This window comes from Dermacentor silvarum, chromosome 7, assembly GCF_013339745.2.
Source record: "Dermacentor silvarum isolate Dsil-2018 chromosome 7, BIME_Dsil_1.4, whole genome shotgun sequence".
Lineage (NCBI taxonomy): Eukaryota > Metazoa > Arthropoda > Arachnida > Ixodida > Ixodidae > Dermacentor > Dermacentor silvarum.
The window spans coordinates 103,848,179-103,867,979 of record NC_051160.1 but is presented as its reverse complement, the minus strand read 5'-3'; the positions used below and the strand labels follow the sequence as shown (position 1 = coordinate 103,867,979).

The following is a 19,801-nucleotide window of genomic DNA, read 5'->3' as shown; positions in this document are numbered from 1 at the left end:
ACGCCGGACCGAATTATAGGTAGCAGAGGACTACTGTAAACTTATTGTGGACACGTCTAATGCAGTGAGATCATCGCTTTTCACCATCGCGCCCCCATCACCTGATGAGAGACTCGAAGTACCTTTTACAATGCAAGAGCTTGACGCTGCAATTTCTGCTTACCGACGCTCATCGGCACCAGGACCTGACGGAATCACATACGCTGCACTCCACCATCTTGGCACAGAAGCACGACGTATCCTTCTATCTTTTTATAATGCCGCATGGGAGTCAGGAAATGTTCCAGATAGTTGGAAATGCAGTCGCATTGTAGCATTACTTAAACCAGGGAAGCGCCCTAACGAGCTTTCCCCCTATAGACCGATCGCCTTAGCCAGTTGCGTCGGCAAAGTAATGGAAAGAATGGTTTTGTCAAGCATGGAGTGGTTCCTAGAGAGCAATAATTGCTTTCCTGATTTTATGAATGTATTCAGAAGAGGCCGTTCTTCGATCGACGATGTTATCAACTTGGTCTCCACTGTTGAACAGGAAAGAAGTCGCCGCCGGTTAGTTGGCGCTGTTTTCCTGGATATTAAGGGTGCATACGACAATGTTCTCCATTATGCAATCCTTGATGCACTGGAAGATTTAGCCGTCGGTGGCCGGCTATATGCATGGATATAGTCAGCTATCTCAGTGGCCGCACCGTGTACATGTCGACAAGTGATGGCGACACCGGCCAGCACGATATCCACCGAGGTGTTCCACAAGTGGGAGTTCTCAGGCCAACTCCCTTCAATATTACACTGGTTGGCCTTGCATCTGAACTTCCTAACACGTTAAAGATTAGCGCATATGCGGACGACATATGCATATGGGCATCTGGAGCTACCCGTCCCCAAATGCGTGCTAGACTCCAACGTGCAGTGACAATCACAGCTAAATATTTGCGGCGTCAAGGCCTTTAGCTCTCAACAGCAAAATGTTCCGTGATTGCATTCAGGCGAAAACGAATGACCAGGTATCCCATAATTGTTAATGGAACAGCGATACCTGCAGTAACACACCACAAATTCCTTGGCGTAGTCATAGACCGGGGATTATCTTGGTCAAGACACGTCGCTGCAATGATGACAAAGCTGAGGAGTTTCGTTCACGTCCTTCGCGTCGTTGCAGGAACAAGATGGGGCCCTTCGGAGTCATCGCTACTTCAACTGTACCAAGCGCTATTCATAGGATATATACGGTACAGCATGCCGGCGCTCTCAAGCATGGGACTTAGTTGTGTACGCACACTGGAGAGCATTCAAGCTCAAACATTGCGCACATGTTTCGGCCTCCCACGATGCACGTCAACCAATGGAACTATAGCGGAAGCTCGTGCTTGCCCGATTGCTGTATACTTGATCTGCGAGCCTCTTCGACTGCATCTCCGCGTGTTGACCCGACGCAAACACCATCCTTTCTCATCGCTCCCTGCTATACATCCAGGTTGCAGCTTTTCGAGGGTTCTATTGCGTCATCAGAATATTGTACCGTCAAGATTTTCTCCCGACTGTATTCCGATAACACCCCCATGGATTCTGCCTAAACCGTTTGTTGCTCTGCAGATTCCCGGAATTACAAAAAAGACGTCCATTGCATCCATTGGCCTTAAGTAGCTTACTCTGTGTCACCTTTATGCAAAGTACGGTGATACCATACACGTGTTTACGGATGCCTCTGTCACACCATATGCCTCCACTGCAGCCTTCGTCATTCCACATATGATCGTCGCACGGCAGTTTAAACTAGACCATAGGACAACATCAACTGCCGCAGAACTTGCTGCTATCCGGGAGGCACTTCGATTTCTCTCCAAGGAGCCTCCTCGCGCATGGACAATATTCTGTGATTGCAAACCAGCTCTTCAAACCATTGACTGTGTTCTCAGGCGGGGCCCGTATTATTCAATTGCTATGGAAATCGCAGAGCTTCTCGACCTTGCAAATAGAAATCGCCATATTATCACCTTTCAATGGATACCTTCGCACTGTGGTGTGATAGGGAACGAGCAGGCAGACGCTGAAACGAAAGCTGCTTTAAATAATGCGACTGAAGTACGCATTCCATTCTCACGGACAGACACGAATGCCCTACTTCGTTGAGTAATACGCAATTGTACGTTGCAGAACTGGACCCAACCAGATCATCAACACAAGCGAGTGCATAAATGGGGCCCAGAAATGACATACCGCATTCCTCACAAGCTCAAAAGAAGCCAATCAAGCACCGTGCACCGGATACGCCTTGGTGTCGCATTCACGAATCGTTACAGACATATGATTGGTTGCAGTGGCATTAGCCCCAATTGTGAATACTGCCAGGTACCAGAAACACTTGACCATATATTTTGCGTTTGTCCCGCGTACGCGCAAGAACGACAGAAACTGGTCTCTTCAATTGCAGAAGTCCATAAGAGGTCCCTATCAGACGAGTTTCTTTTAGGTCTTTGGCCCAATGGAAACAGCGCAGCCCTGATAACCAGTGCCGCTTTAGTCTTTCTACAAGCCACTGGGCTAGACGCACGGCTTTAGAGATGCCACAACGTTGTAAAATTGTACATACAAACCTCCTCCTCTGATCATTATCATCCATCAGCCATTTTCCTCCCCGTCTGATTTGTATTGTGTTGTGTCTAGCCTAAGTGCGCAAGTGTGTGTGCAACTGCCTTGTGTGAAGAATATATTTTGTTGTGTTTTGACAACTCTAGGCTCTGGTGCACCAGCGAACGCCGGTTGCGGTCCAAAGACCGAGTCAGAGGGCCCACTCTTAATTGTCCTTGCTTTCGTGGGATTATTTTCGGAAGCTGATAAGTCGGCTTTGGAATTTAGTCCGGCGTCTGCGCCTCGTTCACGGGGTCTGTGACAAATTCATTGGCAGCCACTTAGCATCGAAGATTATTATAGAGCATAGAACTTTTGTAGCAATGTTTTTTTTTTTTCAGACTATAAGCGACACACTGGCGCGGGGAACCTTATACACGGTCCCTGTAACTCACAAGTGGTTCCTTAGTTGACTGTGAGAGGAGTGTTTCCACTTTGTGGTTTTTATATGTACTGGTCACGTGCAGGAGAGCACGCATATGTATATACATATATATATTGCTTTGTGCGCCTGTGTGTGTGTGTGTGTGTGTGTGTGTGTGTGTGTGTGTGTGTGTGTGTGTGTGTGTGTGTGTGTGTGTGTGTGTGTGTGTGTGTGTGTGTGTGTGTGTGTGTGTGTGTGTGTGTGTGTGTGTGTGTGTGTGTGTGTGTGTGTGTGTGTGTGTGTGTGTGTGTGTGTGTGTGTGTGTGTGTGTGTGTGTGTGTGTGTGTGTGTGTGTGTGTGTGTGTGTGTGTGTGTGTGTGTGTGTGTGTGTGTGTGTGTGTGTGCTTGCGCGCGCGTGCATGTGCGTGGGCGAGCAGGTGAAGTGCGCCGTCAAGTTCTTGTAAAAAATACATGTATATTGCCTCTGTGCAACAATTATCAGATTGGAACGAACATCAACCAGTTCCAACTAGTTTGAACTAGCTTACGCTCAAACTTGCTCAACTGTATTTTTCTTGCTCCTTAATTTACACTGAATAAACCGTTGTCGCTAGCCGGAACAAGAACCAGACCAAAAAGAGTTCTGGTTTGACATCAGTCTCTAGCCCATTGCGTGATCTTTACGCCATACTATAATAGCTCAACTCTTTAGACCATTTTCTTGTGGGAAGTTTTTAGTTGTATTAATAATTTCGGGTTCATATTATGGCACCACTTTACCTGCTTTATTCGCATTTTTTACCTATATCTGTCATTTACTATCTTCTGTTATATGTTTCCATTGCATCAGGGTCTCTTGAATGAAAAGTAATCACTGATTGACGTCACGAACAAGGTGCGGAACGTCCAACGTGTGTGCATCGAAAATAATACCGTGTTTTAACCTATTCTTGCAGTGTTTGCTGGAGGTGTCATCAATATAATATTTTGAGATAGTAGCATGCATGTTGCGTCGCTTTCTAAAGAACTTAGAGGCGCAGTCAGATATGTTTCTTCAAAACCTTGACTCTGCCGCAATGTGATTTGACATATGAGCTGGCAACAATAGCTTTCTCTAAACAATAACGTTTTGCAAACTTTTTTTTTACTTTTCTGTGCGTGATTCCCAAGTACAATTGTCTGATACAGTACGACGTCAGCGGTCGCACACCATAAATCGCCGGTGTGTGCACGTTCATAAGGTTTCTTCATGACGTGTAGTGTGCGCCACTATCGTTACGCGATTTGAGGTGTCAACCTTGCGTATTCTTTTTGGACTCTTAAATGGCTTCGATATACCTGAAATACCTAATAGTATTACACACACAGGCGCGTATTCTACCGTAGACATAGCTTCCAATATGTGTTCTCTGAGAGTCAGCACAGCTGTGCTGCTCCTTCTCATTGTTTTTAACATGAAGAGTGTAACACGCAGCGCTGTCTCTACAGAAGATCCATTGCGGTATGATCGGCGAATAGTTGGATCGGAAGGACAAAACGGTCAACCAAAATTCGTAAGTCTTTTGCATAATATTGAAAGCAATATGTTTAACTCGGTATAATTTAGACCGGTTCTCTACCACTATCTACGGGTACAGTACTCGCATAGCTTCGCTGGAATCTTTGAATAATAGAATTCGGGGGTGCCATGGATAGTTCTTTACTCTGTGTAAACAAACGTCCTCTATGATATATATTTACAACAGCCCGTTCCTTAACATGCACCGAAAGCACACGTAGCCGAGCGTTTACGTTTCGCCCTCAACGAAAATGTACCGCCGCAGAAGGTTATGAAACCTGCGACGTCGTGCCCTGCAGCACAATGCGGCAGAAACTGAGTCACGACGACGGGAACATCTGGAGGCATGGGTTGATAAGAGTGCCGAGGAGAGTTCGAAATTGTTGGCACCGTTTCTTGTTCTACGACTGGTCGGCCTCGTCTTGTACGATGAGGCGAAATGACGTGGAAAGCTCTGATATTGTGGCCAATCTTGGATTGGGCAAGTAATCCTTCATTGATGTGGGGTAAAATGTATGGTCTCATAAAGACAGATTGCAACACCTGCGGACTGCCCAGGTGATTCAAGAATGATCGCTGTCTGCCCAATGCTGGCTCTCGCAATCTTCGGCTTGACTTAGCTGAGCACGAGTACGTGCGTTCGCACCCTTCGACCAGAACAGCTGTCTTAAAAAAGGCCGCGTATGAATAAAGCTTTATATTAGTATTAGCAAGGCAAGACGACATACGTGTTTTTGCTACTATTGCAGACTAAGGCGCAAGGCGAAGCTTGCAAGAACACCGAGGACTGCCAAAAACATCTTTGTTGCCTGCGACAGCAAAAATCGAATACCTGCCAACCATTGGCTGGACTCCTCCAAATGTGCTCCATAGATCAGCTGAAAGGTGCCGTCTACCATGAGCAGTGCCCCTGCCAAAGGAAACTTGGTAAGACGCGTGATTTCAGTAAGCAATACATGTCTATACTGTGTTTCACAGTTTCTTGGCAGTGAAAGGGAAAACTACAAGATTGCATGGGGTTGCAAACTGCGTGATGCTATGCAATCTGCTACTTTTTGGTCATATTCTTCGGCTTGCTTTCACTGAATCTGTCTAAACGATAGCAAATTTTGTCATTATCCAAGTAGCGTCACTCTCTCCTGCGCGTTCTTGAGAGCAGGCTGCGAACACTCCACGGTGGATGGTTACTCAGCTTCTTCCGCGAGGGGGCACCACTCTGTTCGCGCGATCGCGCTCCTGTTTAGATGACGCCGGCTGTAGCTTTCACTTCACTGTCGACATATTATGAGAGAGAGTGTAGCGCCTCCGACTTCAGCGTTATCGCGAAAGAATTGAAGCAGAAATCATGTCAGGTAGGAGGTGCCTAGAAAATTTGGAAGGCCCATTGAGTTATGGGTTGGAACATTACAAGCCACCACGAGGTGACGAAGCTGCCAGTTTGTCAGGAATTATGCGGTATCTTAGAGCGCCCACACAGACCAGTACTAATTCGACTAACGAAACACAAGCGATGACATCCAAATAATATTTCGTTTCACAAAATTGTTACAGATGCGCCTGCAACGCAACCAAGCGCGTCCGTATATAACTAAATCACTTGTTTCATTGAAATTAACTGAAATGAACTGAGTTGTTACGCTGGTCAGATCTGCCTCTTTGCCTTGCAGGCGTATTTGGTTTTTCGGATAAGTTCGGCCAGACGTGTCCACTGACGATTTTTAATTTCGATGAAAAAAAATTTGATTTTCATCTGAGTGCTAAGGACTACAAATTCCATTCTATTATGACTAGAAAAAAATTGTATTTAGAAAAAACATTCAGTCATAAGTGTGTTTTGCGGATTTTATTGAATCTGCATTTTGGTTACCGCCCAAGGAAATTATGCTGTGGATAAATCTCTAAGAATATATATTGACACAGCGTGGACCAATAGGCATTTATTCCAACTGACTACCACGAACAAAAAAAAGGATCGCCAAAATGGAACATTGCGTACAATTGCCCGAAGTTCAAATTTTTTTCTCCACATCTATGAAGAGCGCGGTATTAAAGTTTGGGCAGCCTGTTTCTGTGAGGGTCACTGGAATTTGAGACAACTATTTCTGCCCTCGTCACCGCAGAAATACACAAAAGCACCTAGGCTCGGTCATCTTAGTAAATAAGTGCAACAATAAAAATGCATGTTGAAGAAATGACATTTATGACTCTTTTAAAGCCTTTCCAAATAAGTGCATTGACATTAAATAACGCAAACTGGAAAACCATGTTGCTATTTTTGTTTCATTATGCATTTCAAAGGCAAGGGATGTGACAGAACAAACGGTATCGCAGCTATCACATTGGGGGCACGCCTGCGTGTTTTTGCATGTTCCTTTCCTTTACAACCCGGGAACCCTCTCGGATGGTTTCAATGTGTGGGTAGGTGAAACGGAATATTTTTGGTGGAAACGCTAAGCGCATTCCTCAACGTGGATCGCCCAAACTTTGCATGGGCTCTGCGGTAGAACGATGGGGCACTGTCACGTGGTTAGAGAACTTGCTCTTGAAATCGCTATTCTAAGCGCATTCCTAGCGTGTGATTCATGTGAAACTGACTGGAGAGAATCCAAGAACGATATTCTCGGTCGAAGGCATAGTCGTAACTTAATGAATGCGGGAGCATGCAGGGGAACTAGTACTAAAATGTGCGCTGGGCCGCGCATCGCAAACGGCAACCAGGAATAAATTGGCTATATGCACTATTGAGAATGAAATCGAAGTTTTATCCTGCCGGTGCATATTTCATAGACTACAGTTCTGCGCTGGTGCGGTTGGTTTTGCAGTGTGTTTACGCGTGTTCGCTGCAGGAATGCACTTTCTTTGCTTTAGGAAATGCCGCTGCTCGAATTAAGAACGCCAAAGATGGTCGGAAATCGATTATATATGCGATTCGCTGTCCGCAGATTTTTCCGTCTGTCAAAGCAGCTCATCTCCTACCAATGATAAATCTCACGTCATAAGTGTGGAAGAGGAAGTGTTGTAGGCAACTCTAATGAAAGAAGAGGTGCAACTTATGAGTTATTAGTCCTTTTTGGTGCATTTGAAGAGTGATTGAAGATATGGGTGGCGGCACGAATGCATTAGGCGAGCTTGTGGCAAAGCGATAAGTGAAGCGGAGCAACTTTTACACAAAGGCTGCGTCCTCGTTCACTATAATTTTGCGGAAAACTGAAAGGTTGTCCAGCCAGGAGGAGAATCAGTGGCCAAAAATGCAAATATAGACATATGTGCGTGGCCACAACCACAAAAGAAACGTGTAGCTTCGCCCTCCTGAATTATGACACTCGGCAGAATCTACCCAGGCGATACTGCAACGGAAAAATTCACGAGTGGCTTGAAGTAGTTCTCCCATGCGCGCACATGTCACGTAATTCAGTAACGACGCGGCAAACCATTTCTATAGGACAAATAGGGGAGCCGTGTGCTCTCTGAAACAAAATATTTCTATTAATAAATCGTTGGGTTTTGCCACTGAGCGCGGGGAAAAGGTGTTCACCTGTATTGCAGGCGTTGTCAACCACCACGCATACCTATATCTGAGGTGGTGCCACTTCAGATGTAAAGTGCATGCCAACGATAGTAGAAATCCTCAGCCGAAAACAACCTAACGTGAATTTAATTCACCTTCCAGGAGATGACCTGCGATAGTACATTGAAATCAATATGAGGACTTGAGAATCAGTCCACCCCTGGGTGGAATACTTCCTTGGCATTTCTGAAAGCGGGCGTGCCTTAACTCCCTTCAAAACAGTTGAACTGCACCAGCGAACACAGTATAGTCTACATTACGTGCACCTGTATGATGACATGCTGCTTATTCACTCAAAAATAGTGCATGCAATATACCTTCTATGTCACTTTTCGTGATGCGCGGCCCAGTGTGCTGTTGGCTCCCTGATGTAAAGCAAGATCCGCCGCGCACTCTCTCATTGAAAGAGTAGGACTGTCCGTTCGACTGAGAAGTCCGAACAGCAAGTCCTCAGAACCATGTACAACAAGTCCGACTGATCAGCCGCAGCGCCCATGCACAGTTTTTTCTGTACTTCTTCAGAAACATGCTGAATGTTCTTACCCGGAAATTTTCTTTTTTGTCAATACACGCTTTATGTACCATCCTGGAGCGTTTTCGTACAGTAAACAAAATCAACTTGCAACAACGAGCAAGCACGCACCCCGTATGTCACAGCGGAGGTACCGCTTATTCGGTAAACAAATAATGCAACAATTTTTTCTACGTTGCGTTAGTTCATGTTGATGCACTTAATTAAAAAATTGTTAACATATCCGAAGATCCCCTTTTTTAGTAATTTGCAGAAGCTCTAACTAAATTACCAAGCTTGAGGACTTCTCTTGAATTTCTTTTGCGAACTAGGGCAACAAAATCACCGCATATCCACGACGTGAATGATGATGAGTGGGCGAATCACCGGGGGATTATTCAGGTAAACCAGAGCTACCAACGAGAGAGAAAGAGAGCGCGCGTCGGGAACGAACGCTCTTGTGCACCGCAGCGCCCCTAGCTACAGACGAGAGAGAGAGCGCGCGCGTCGGGAACGAGAGAGAAAAGGCCGTTTCACATGGTGCGATTTTCATCGCACCGGAAGTGCGATTTCCGTCGCATGCTACAAAAATCGCAGTCGCAGGACCGATTCTGCGATTTTCGGCTGCGACCAACCGGTTGGTCGCAGCGCCGCAACGTCGCAGCGATCGCTGCGATTTTCTATCGAAATTACGCCGGCAGCTATTTCGCGGTCTGTTTTGGAAAATGGTGGCGGTTGCTCAACGCAATGTTTATAGATACTTTTTTGTCTATAAATATTGGCTCAACAAGTCTCGAACAGTGCAACTAATTGAGTGGAGCCTTGGATTGCGCAATCGGTACGTAACAACAGCACCGACACGCGAACAGTGCAGATAAAAACTCGTAGGTCAGATTCGGTTATGTGATTGCTGTGAGTTTGTAGACACGCTACGTTGCATATCACGCGACGCTTTTTTTAGGTTGCCTTCAGGTGCTGATAGTACGCACTTTTACGTGATTTTCCGTTATTCGCAAGCGCTGCGAATTGGTAAATACTACGAGGTGTCCCTCACGGGAAGGCATGGCCTTCGGATGTCGCCCCAATTTTCTGGTTGTAGAGACAGCTCTCGAAAACGCCAGAGTTTTAGCGCGGTAAGCTTTTACGGACGGAACAATTTAAAGAATATGCAACTACGGACAAATGCTACGGTCAGTAGGTCACGCTATACGCGCGACCATTTAGTTGCAGTCGGTTGGTTTGGGCTTTCATGCGCATTTTACCCAAAGAATTATCTCATTTCAAGGTTCTGTTACTTCCGCTGCGAGACGTGACTGCTTATCAAGATCGCAAAGCGAACGTGCAAACTATATATCGTAATTAATGCTCTACAATAGCATATTTAACGCTTTGACTTGGAATAAACAGTATTGTCAATTTGTTTTCGAAGCAATATTTAAACAGTTTTTTTTCTCATTTTTCTTATGTATTATTTTTCTCCTGCACAAAAACCAATAAACCTTCAATGTGTTGCAAACTTTGTATCCTTACTGCATCTGTAGTAACCCTCACATTAAAAGGTAATTGCATATTTCGTTTAATTGAGTGGATCGAATTACTTTTGTTTATGCTGGTTGTAACATATCGCAGTACTTTAAGAAACTACTTCGCTATAATGTTATGAACGGGTTGGCGTTTCATCTCAGCGCTGCCATCCGTTGTTACGGGTCGGAGATTAATCCGCCGCTGCTGCCAGTTTGTTGAGACTCGGGTAGCGTTTAGGCCGGTGATCCTTCAGCCAAAGCGATGAGTACGTCCGGGAGTAAGAGCGAGAGAAAAAAGGGTTTATTTTACATATTTACAGTGGCTCCAAATATCGAAGCCCACTCCATGGGGGAGCACTTTGAAAGTCTAAGCTCACTACATGTCTGAGAACATGTCAGAACTCGTCAGGACACACCACTGCACGCAAGGTGTCCCCTTATAAAACATCGGTCTTCCCTAGTTGACCCGACTAGGGAATCAGATGACCTTGATGCGGCCAATCAGACGGGCCGTCTTGTTCGCTGAACTCCGCCTCCAATGTTGCACCCTCGAAGCAAGGACGAGGCAATCGGGAAACAGGGGGTTGACACTCCTTCCACGAAAGTCGGTGACCTGTTTCTTGCCCTCCGACGGTCATCTTGCCCGGGTCGGGAGAATGGCCTTTGCACTAATCCCCGCGTCTAACGAAGGGGGGGGGGGGGGGGGCAAGCTTCGTGAGCTTCTTTGTCATCGTGTCCCAGCCGGTGTCGCGCCGCGTCGCCAAGTAGGCGGCTGCTGATGAAGGGGGTGGCATCGGGGGAAGCACCTAAAGAATGCGCACTGCCTAGTTGGGGCGCTTGTTTGCCCGTCTCGTCGGTGTCTGGCACTGTCGCCAGCTGGGCGACGCTCATGAAAGGGCCTGCCTCGATGGGAAACAATCAAAGAATGCGCCCGGCCGATTCGGGACGCAACAGACTCCTCCCCCGCCGGAAGATCCGACCTGAGTCTGACCAGCTGTCAGGTTGCCCGAAGCGTCGGTGGTCTGTCGAGAGCTCGGGGTTTCTTCTAGAAATGATGGCCGATGACAACACTCGAGCATGAGGTCCCAGCATTAACCTCGTTGTGGCCTTCTCCCTGGGAATACACAAGCACACACACGACCACAGCGCACAGGAAAGCGCTGTGCTCGCACCGAGAGCCATCGGGTCTAGCGAGCAAATCAACGCGCCTGCCCTTATCTAATAATAGCACCAAAGCAGCCATCAAATCACTGAACCTTCGCTGAAGCCCACAATATTAAGATTAGACCAGGATTCACGATCTTCTCGCAACCTCCGACAGAGAAGAGCAGTCCTGGTGACAAAGCACCACATAGCACTCAAGCGCCCGAAATCCGTTTAAATCCACCAGGCCTCGCTTGTCCCAATAATTTGGACCAAAAATTTTGTGCCGCCAAAGCGAGCTCTCATGAACCTTTGAGTTCACCGAAACCAGATCGTTGTGCTGCAGGCAGCAAAGGCAGAATACTTGAAAATGCTCTAAATAAATGATAAATGAAATATCCTACGCAGCACAAACGCGATGAACTGCCTTACATCCGCTAGCATCGCACGTACTAGTGCCACTCAGAGCCACATTAGCATCACGGATGCACTGTCAGAGTCGCTTCAACTTTGCGGAAAACTCACATGTAAAACGTGCGACTCACACACTAACAATTTCTTTCTCTTGTCCATATAGGACACACACTAAAGAAACAACAACAAAAAAAAATCTTGCGTTAACACTACACTACACGCTAACACTACAAGACTGGCGAACATTTCTAAAAAGTGAAGTGATAATCAAGCGTGCCACTACAGGCTTTAACAAATAGCCTAGACTTGACACTGCAAGCGTATCTCCTACAAAAAGAAGCCTATCTGCTTAAAAAGGAATGACACGTTGAAAAAAATATTCAAAAATTTTAACGCGAGCGAACCATCTCTTTCAGAGCATCGAGGAGCGTCTAAAACAAACAATTTAAACAATGCTCAAAACGTGCAAATCGAAATGATCTCTATTCCGGAGATCTTAAAACGTTTAACCAAACACTAAAATAAAGAAACCAACAAACAAAATGATGTTTTCGCAAAACCTGAGTCGCTTTTGAGTCCGAGTAGCTTATGGTGGCGCCATATCTTTGAGCCTTACTCGAGGCGTGCGCGGTCTGAGAGCCTGTCTTGTCAACGAGGTTGTACAAAGGGCATGTAGGTTAATCTCCTTGCTGCCCACCGCCGACACTTTACAAATAGGCAACATGCCTTCTACGCATCGCACTGCGATTCCACCGCCGCGCATGTCTAATTCGCGTCGCCTTCCCGGCTCGCCCTCCCGTGTCATGCCTAACACAGCTCGAAAAGACCCGAACGAGGGGGAACATAATTGCCCCCTTCGCGCCACCTTCGCTTTTGTCAACTTTCGCGCCGATCGGGCCTTTCTTTTCTTTCTCGTCCGGCGGTTCGGACGCGCCCTGTCCGCAAACACTCCAAGGAACACACGCGCCGTTCTAACTCTTTGACTGCGCTCCTCACTGGGATTAGCGCCTTTGTTCGGCCGCGTTGCCCTGTCTGCCGCATTCCCGACTTTGCGACGCGGTTCATCCTAGCACGTTTACTAGTGCTCATTTTCAAGCCTTCCGCTTGAATCTCGTGCTGACTGGCACTTATTTCATCGGTCACTATTTCTATCTCAACCGCACAGTCTGAATGATTTGCGGGTAAATCATTCCTTTCAATGCAATCTCGACTGGCAGAGAGCTTCAAACACTCAGGGACAATGCAGCTATTTTCATTTGCACAAACTAGCTCGTATACATGGGAGCTGTCCATAACTGCACTGACCTGCCTACATTGTGCTTTCGAGCACTTTCCTGACCGATTGGACTCTGCACAGGTGCTCTTGTCTGACGACTCGGGGCCACTTCGGGCTTCTGCAAGAGCTACCTTCGCGACGTACTCCCTGGATAACTGTGCCAAATCGTCCACAGCTGGCCTAGCTGCTTCTCTAGTATTCCACTGGCACACTATCTCGTCGCGCTCAATACGGTCCCCATTAATGGGCTTCTCGAGAACTACGTCACGGTCTACGGATCTGGCCTCACCTGTGAACGTACCATTAGGCTCACGGGCATCAGCCTTGCTTTCTACCATCGGTAGAACCGTGCGTGCTACTTACCGTTCCCAACACAATTTCCATTGCACGTTCACACACACACACACACACACACACACACACACACACACACACACACACACACACACACACACACAGATCATTTGCGGCTTCGTTCAGGGGCAGACGTGATCTTTTGGGTTGGTGCTTGCTGCTAAGTTTCGTGCAAGAATATTGCTAGTAGCAGGAACCGCTTATGCGCAATCACACAATACACACACATCCTTTGTTCAGAAGCTGACGTTAAGCCCGGGTATCGCGAGGGTCTCTGCGTTGACATGACGACTTCACTGCAGCCGAATTCCGAATACTGCATATGCAATGACAACAGCTATAGGGGCTTGTTGATAGGTCCCCTTGTAATTTGTTGTACCGCAGGAAGAACGACACGGGCATACAACACACACGGGACAACACACAGAGCGAAACGATCACCTGCGAACAGCTATTTACGTCCGCCATTTCTCCTCGTATTGAACTTCATAAACCGCTGTTGCGCACTCCAAAAGAAATTAAACTTTGAAGCGTTTTTAAATTACAAAACGCACGTATTATTTGATCCTAATAAAGAAAGGTCAATTATATTATACCCCTGGGCGTCGCACTAGTCGCATTGTTGAAATAGCACCATGTGAAACGACCCTCAAAAAATCGCATTGCGACGCGTGCGATTGCACCGATTTTTTTCGCTCCCGTCGCAGCATGTGAAACGGTCTAATAAGAGCACGTCTCTGGAACGAACGCCCTTGTGCACCGCAGCGCCCCTAGCTACGGACGAGAGAGAGAGCGCGCGTCGGGAACGAGAGAGAAAGAGAGCACAGCTGTGCCTCTAGCGGGAGCGGCGAGTACTAGCGTGGCTTCAACGGCGCGACGGTGCGACGGCGGACAAGGCTTGACCCTAAGGAGCTCGCCCCTAAAAACATTTACTTCAAATTTCAACGATAATAATGGATACAGGCTGGCAAAATTTGAAATCAATACACTCCACAGAGGCAGAGAAAAAAAACTAGATTTCGGCCAATTTTGTGCCAAAGTTCGAAGTTTCGTTTTCTTTCTTTTTTTCTTGTAATAAAGGCGAAGGTCATATTTTAAATCAATGCTATTGCCCCACAGTCTGTCATGAGTATTTTAGAGCCGTAGCCACAATTTTTTCTCGGGAGCTAGCCAAACTGCTGATTCGGCAAAATCCGCAACAAAAAACGGTACATATATTCACTGGGCGCTTATTTATGTTTATTCTGAAGAGAAAATATGTGCCCGGCTAAACTAAGATTGCTTTCGTTATTCCTGCTGCTCAAGCCGCAAATCATTTTTTTTTTCATCAAAAGTAAGAACGGCCACCGGACATTGCTGGCCCAATTTACCTGAACAGGGAGTTACGCTGTACGTATCTCTGTCGCCCAGCATTCTTGCAACGTAAGTGCTTTTAGATAATCGCCAAATGTAATTTTGGTTTAATATGGTGAAACCTATATTTTGGTGCGTACTTACTCATATTTCAATGCATTATTTCTTTAAGTTGTAAAATATGAAAATCACTTTGACATTTTACACAAATGAGAAGCCTGTGATGCTAGAACGGCAGCGGATAGAAGCTATATTTTGTGCGTTGTACCAACTGGGAATCAAAGGTTTTTTGACATATTTTTCTAATGCCAGTTTGCAGGAACGGCATATTCCTGTGGATGTTTATGAACAATGCTACGCAGGGGTCCACATCTGCAAAGCGACGACGATGCAGGATAGTTGGCAAAGAAAATTAAGAGCAAGTTAAATCATATCAATCAAGCCCTCTTATTTGCGCTAGCGTGTAATTATTGAGTGCTTTTTCATTAAATTCATTGACGAGAGGCGACCTCATTATGGCTTCGAGATCACGACGGGAACGGCGAAACAACGGCGTTGCTGACCTCTTTCGAATGCTGCTAGTACTATCTATTAAAGAGCCTTGTTCGTTCATCGTGACACGTCCAAGGTGATGGTATTGCAAGCTGCCTTCAAATAAATACAGCAGCGTACCATGCTCTTCGCCATTTTCCTCGCCCATTTTTCATATACGTTTACTCTTTCAGAAAAAAAAAACACAATTAAGATGCATTTTTTACATTGATCTACAAAAAATTTATATCATTCATACATTTGATTGCAATTTTTTCACATATTTTACCAAATTTGCCCATAGATTTTACTTTATTGGAAGAGAAACTTTATTACTATGATATAAGAAAAAGGAGAAATAGCTATATTCTAGTTCCATACAAACACAAATTGCACAAAATCCCTAAAACCACAATATTTCCAATACAAAAACATTGATAGGACGACGAAATGCGTCAGCGACTATTTAAAGCTCCGGACATCATAATGGGTTCACGTTTGAGTATTTCTTCATCAGGGTAGCGGGATTGAGCGCAAACAAATGGTTACTTTTTGCGCAAGTGTGCAAAAGTGCCCACTTGTCACCCCTGTTTCTTATTGACGCGAGACGTGTATAATAAATAGGTCATTTGAAAATCCACACCCGAGTTACGGCTGCCAGCAAGCAGTAGAAACCAATTTCGAAGGCTATGCTTTTGCTGACTGCTGGCGCCGGAAGCAATCGCAGAGCCGAATACGTGCCATAAAAGGGATGTTCGTATGCACTCCAATAAATGAACAGCGCAAGGGCGAAACGACGCAAAAGCACGTTAGAAAAGTTACAGTGACGATTCACTTCTTGAACGCGGGTGTCGTGCAAGCGTATGACTGCTATAGCGCACACTAAGCTATAGGCCCTCGGTGCGCCTAGACGCCTGGACTCTCTGCATCGCCGATCGGTGACAAGATAGGGCTCGCGCGGCCATGCCTTACGCAGCAGCCGTCGGAGTAAAGCCCCCCCTGGTGGCAAGACGGCAAGCTTCCTCCCCACTTTTCTCCCTTGCACGCGCGAAATTGAACCGCCATCGTCAGCGCACCGTGGCACGCTCTAACTCACATATACAGGATACATCGCGCGGGGTAGTTTTCGCGAGACGAACCCTGTACGTCCACTTCGCACACAGCACCCATAGCAACTGCCACAGGAGGTGAACCCAGCGTGCATCCGCCTACCCTCCTCTTCCGCGATGCTTCGCCTCTTTTCTTCTTCTCCTCCAGGTGGCGCTGCTATGTCGCGCGCCCTAAAATCTCTTGATGTATGAAAGTACCGCCACTCTTTGTACTCTGCCGCCGGCGCGCGACCTCCTCGACTACTCCTCGCCCCTCGCGAGTCCCCTCCGCGGCAGACGGTCTTGCGCCCGTTTTCCTGCACGATGATTGGTCTCCCTGCCGTTGCCCTTGGAAACGAGCGGAGCTTGCGTTTTGCTTGTGTTTTGCTTTTTGGTTCGCGCCATTTTGCGCCTCAGCTCGGCTGGCTCGGCGTATAGAGAAAGTCGCACGCTAACATTGCACGCTGTTTAGTGCACTCTGCTGGCGCTATGCCGTGCTGCTGCGCATATAACTGCAGCAAGAAGCGTGATGATGGCTATGCAGTTTTTACGATACCGCATGGAAAGCCTGATGGCTTGCGCAAGAAGCAGTGGCTGCACCACATTGGCCGGAAGAACTTTGTTGCGACAAGGAACAGTGTTGTTTGCGAGCTAAGACGCCTTTCTTATTGCTCGTATCAAAGCATCCCCTAATGCTGCATTTTCCCAATTCTTTCGGCCTGCTCATTAGCGTTTTTGCTGCGGCAATTTTTACGTTGCATAAAAATGGGGTTCTCCTCAGAATGCTGAATATTCTGCTGGGACTCCATCACCTCGCACGTCGTCAACTCTTATTCAATCGCAAATTGCATATTTGTGCAATAGCATTGTTTCTCATTCTGAATATTATATGATATTCTTCTACGTTATCTTGTATCTTGTCAAATAACGTTTTTTGCGCCTGCACGAAAATAAAGCATCTTACTGACCATTATTTTTGTTGTTTGTGTGATAAATGTTTTTCTGATGTCTAATCAAAATCACAATTTCAACTATCCGCCTACTACACAATTAAACGGTTTGTTGGTGTGAACTATCAAAATACCTTTTCCAGAGGCGTTTCTTTTGCCTAAAAATATAGAATGCCTTCTCCCATAGGTATAACGATTATTTTTAAGCTTCATTGACACCGACGCCTAAAGTATAATCTGTAAATACCTTTTCTCAGATTCTGTTATTGTGGGTGATGAGTGGCTGCCGGCACCGTTTCATCGCACTGAAATTGCGCAACCGTCCTGTTCAATGCAGAAACCACAGCGCAAAAGCTACTTTGACATTGAGACATACTCATGGACGGACGATGCACTCGCCAGTAATTCATTATAAGAACGCACGCTGAATATATTACCTGCGGTGCACATGCGCGCACATACAAGAAAAAACTGCCAAAAATAGAGCGATCTGCCACAAGCAATACTAGATCAGATGCAAAAAGTAAAGCAGCGTATCGTGTGGCAGAAAAAATAACTGGAGTATAGAACTCGCCTCAAAGCTCCTTTTACATCAGTGTGTGTGATTCATACGGCTTTAAGATAAAACCAACCTCCTCATAAACGTTGCATTCAGCATTCTCCATGATGTTATCACCATTTTTCAAAATATTCTACGCCACTGGGGCGCGCAACTGGCCCATAATAATTCGCCTCCATCGAATTCTGCGGCCCGTCCGCGGGAGCCCAGGCGCTATAGCGTGCCGTGCGCAGCGCGCGCAGCCGGCGGGCGAGGAGAACTGAGGAGGAAAGCGCGCGCGTGGAGGAGAGTGTCACTACTTTCAAGATCAAGGCGTTTTAGCGCGCCCTAGGGTGCCTCGATGCCAGCGCCGCCGCTCAGGGTGGAGACAACCCCACTGGCGCCGCCATATTGAATCACACGAGCTCAGACTCAGCTACGCTTGCGTTCATAAAGTGTTACTCGCGGCGCACTTCCAAGTGCTTTGCCTTGATGAGGATTTCTTTATCGGTATCGCATCTGCGCATCTTTATAACCAATAGACGTTAACTCGTCGAAGGTCAAAGACGTAAATGTATGGCGCCGGGAACATGCCCCAAGTTGCCTAGTTCAATCACATATATTATGCCGTGTGTATGTTTGAAATACGCACTATTTTCTTTTGCGCTTCGATGCTTGGTATATAAGGTTTGCGACCCCCTGTGTGTGGCAGTTTTTCTTTTTCGCTGTTGTATTTTGGTTTACACGTCACGCCTCCTTTACTGTAGCCAGCCACTCGCGCACGGCGGTTAGTTTCCCTTGCGTTGCGCGTGCTCTTCGCGTTCGTTGCAATTATTTGACGATATCTACGCGCAATTTTACTTTTTTTGCCCACAAAACTGTGTGCTGACTGGATTAAGTTGGTGTAAAACTAACTGCGATGTGAAAATAAGGTTTATTTAGTGATGCAGAGAAAAATGTTACTTAACTTGTCTGTGTCAATCTTGCGTAGTACACACAAGAAACCAAACGATGCACAAAGTACATTTACTTAGTAATGTCTAGTACAGTCAATCATGAAAGAGTCAATCATGAAACATGAAAAATTATATGTACTGTGTGGCGCCTGAAGGTTATGTTGAAAGACGAGATAAAAAAAATTCGCAAAGTAGGCTCGACACACACAATTCGGGATAGGGAAAGTTTTTTTTAATTTATTCATTACATGGGGGGAAGGGGGGGTTTCGAGTGAATACATCAACCTTATTACACACAATATAAATCGAAAACAAGAATACAAACAAGAAAACGGAACCGCGGGTAATATTAATCAAGATACCCAACCAGAATACACCAGCTACAATCGAATACGTCGCATCAGCCAAACACATCGATGGCGAGTACAGAACATTTTATAACTAACCATTAGAACACTGATAACTACATTGAAAAAACAAACAACACTGCATACATATCGCGCACAAAAACCTTAAAAGAAACTAAGGCAGTCAAATACAGATTAGCAATGTTTTTCACTTCGAAAATATAGTCCATGATGATGTAGGGCTGTTGACTTTAACAGACAGCGCCCATCCAGTCGATTTCCCTCGTACTGGTCCTCTTCAAAGTGTTTCTAAGTACAAGTAAAACAACAAAAATGATTATTGCACGCTCGCAAACCATAGGCTACTCAGACAGCATCGGTGCAGTGCTTAGTTCGTGAGTGAACGTAGGTACGTGAGCGAGGATCAGAGAATACTTTCTTATTTAATTGAAAAACACGATGCGATAGTCTAAACTTTCTTGACACTTACGTCGCAAATGTAGGAGCTATCCGTTGCCTTCCAGTGATACCGCTTTACTTGGGGTTCCCATCTCTTCCTTCGCTCTGGGTCCCGCGGGAAGCGTAAACAACGAAGCCCTTTACGCGTCGATGCGGTGCACTAGGGAACACAACAGCACGTCATGTCGACTCGATGCACTTGACAAGCTTGTCATTTATGCGGTTGAACACTGTCCAGCAAGT

General features: G+C 46.1%; 1 protein-coding gene and 1 long non-coding RNA gene across 3 annotated transcripts in view; one reads left to right on the top strand and one right to left on the bottom strand.

Moving 5' to 3' along the window:
- Positions 1-5,413, top strand: part of LOC125946912 (uncharacterized) — a 37,208-nt gene extending 31,795 nt beyond the window's left edge. Inside the window, exon 3 of the long non-coding RNA XR_007467984.1 lies at positions 5,297-5,413. This is a non-coding gene — a long non-coding RNA (uncharacterized LOC125946912). The remainder of the gene's footprint in view (positions 1-5,296) is intronic.
- LOC119458338 (uncharacterized) overlaps positions 1-19,801 on the bottom strand; it is a 110,618-nt gene that overhangs the window by 27,330 nt on the left and 63,487 nt on the right. The window contains exon 3 of one of the 2 annotated variants that reach the window (XM_049671098.1): positions 5,380-5,457. In XM_049671098.1, the coding sequence (XP_049527055.1) occupies positions 5,380-5,457 (78 nt within the window). Of the gene's footprint in view, positions 1-5,348; positions 5,458-19,801 lie in introns of those variants that run through there. The other variant, XR_007467980.1, reaches the window with a different exon arrangement.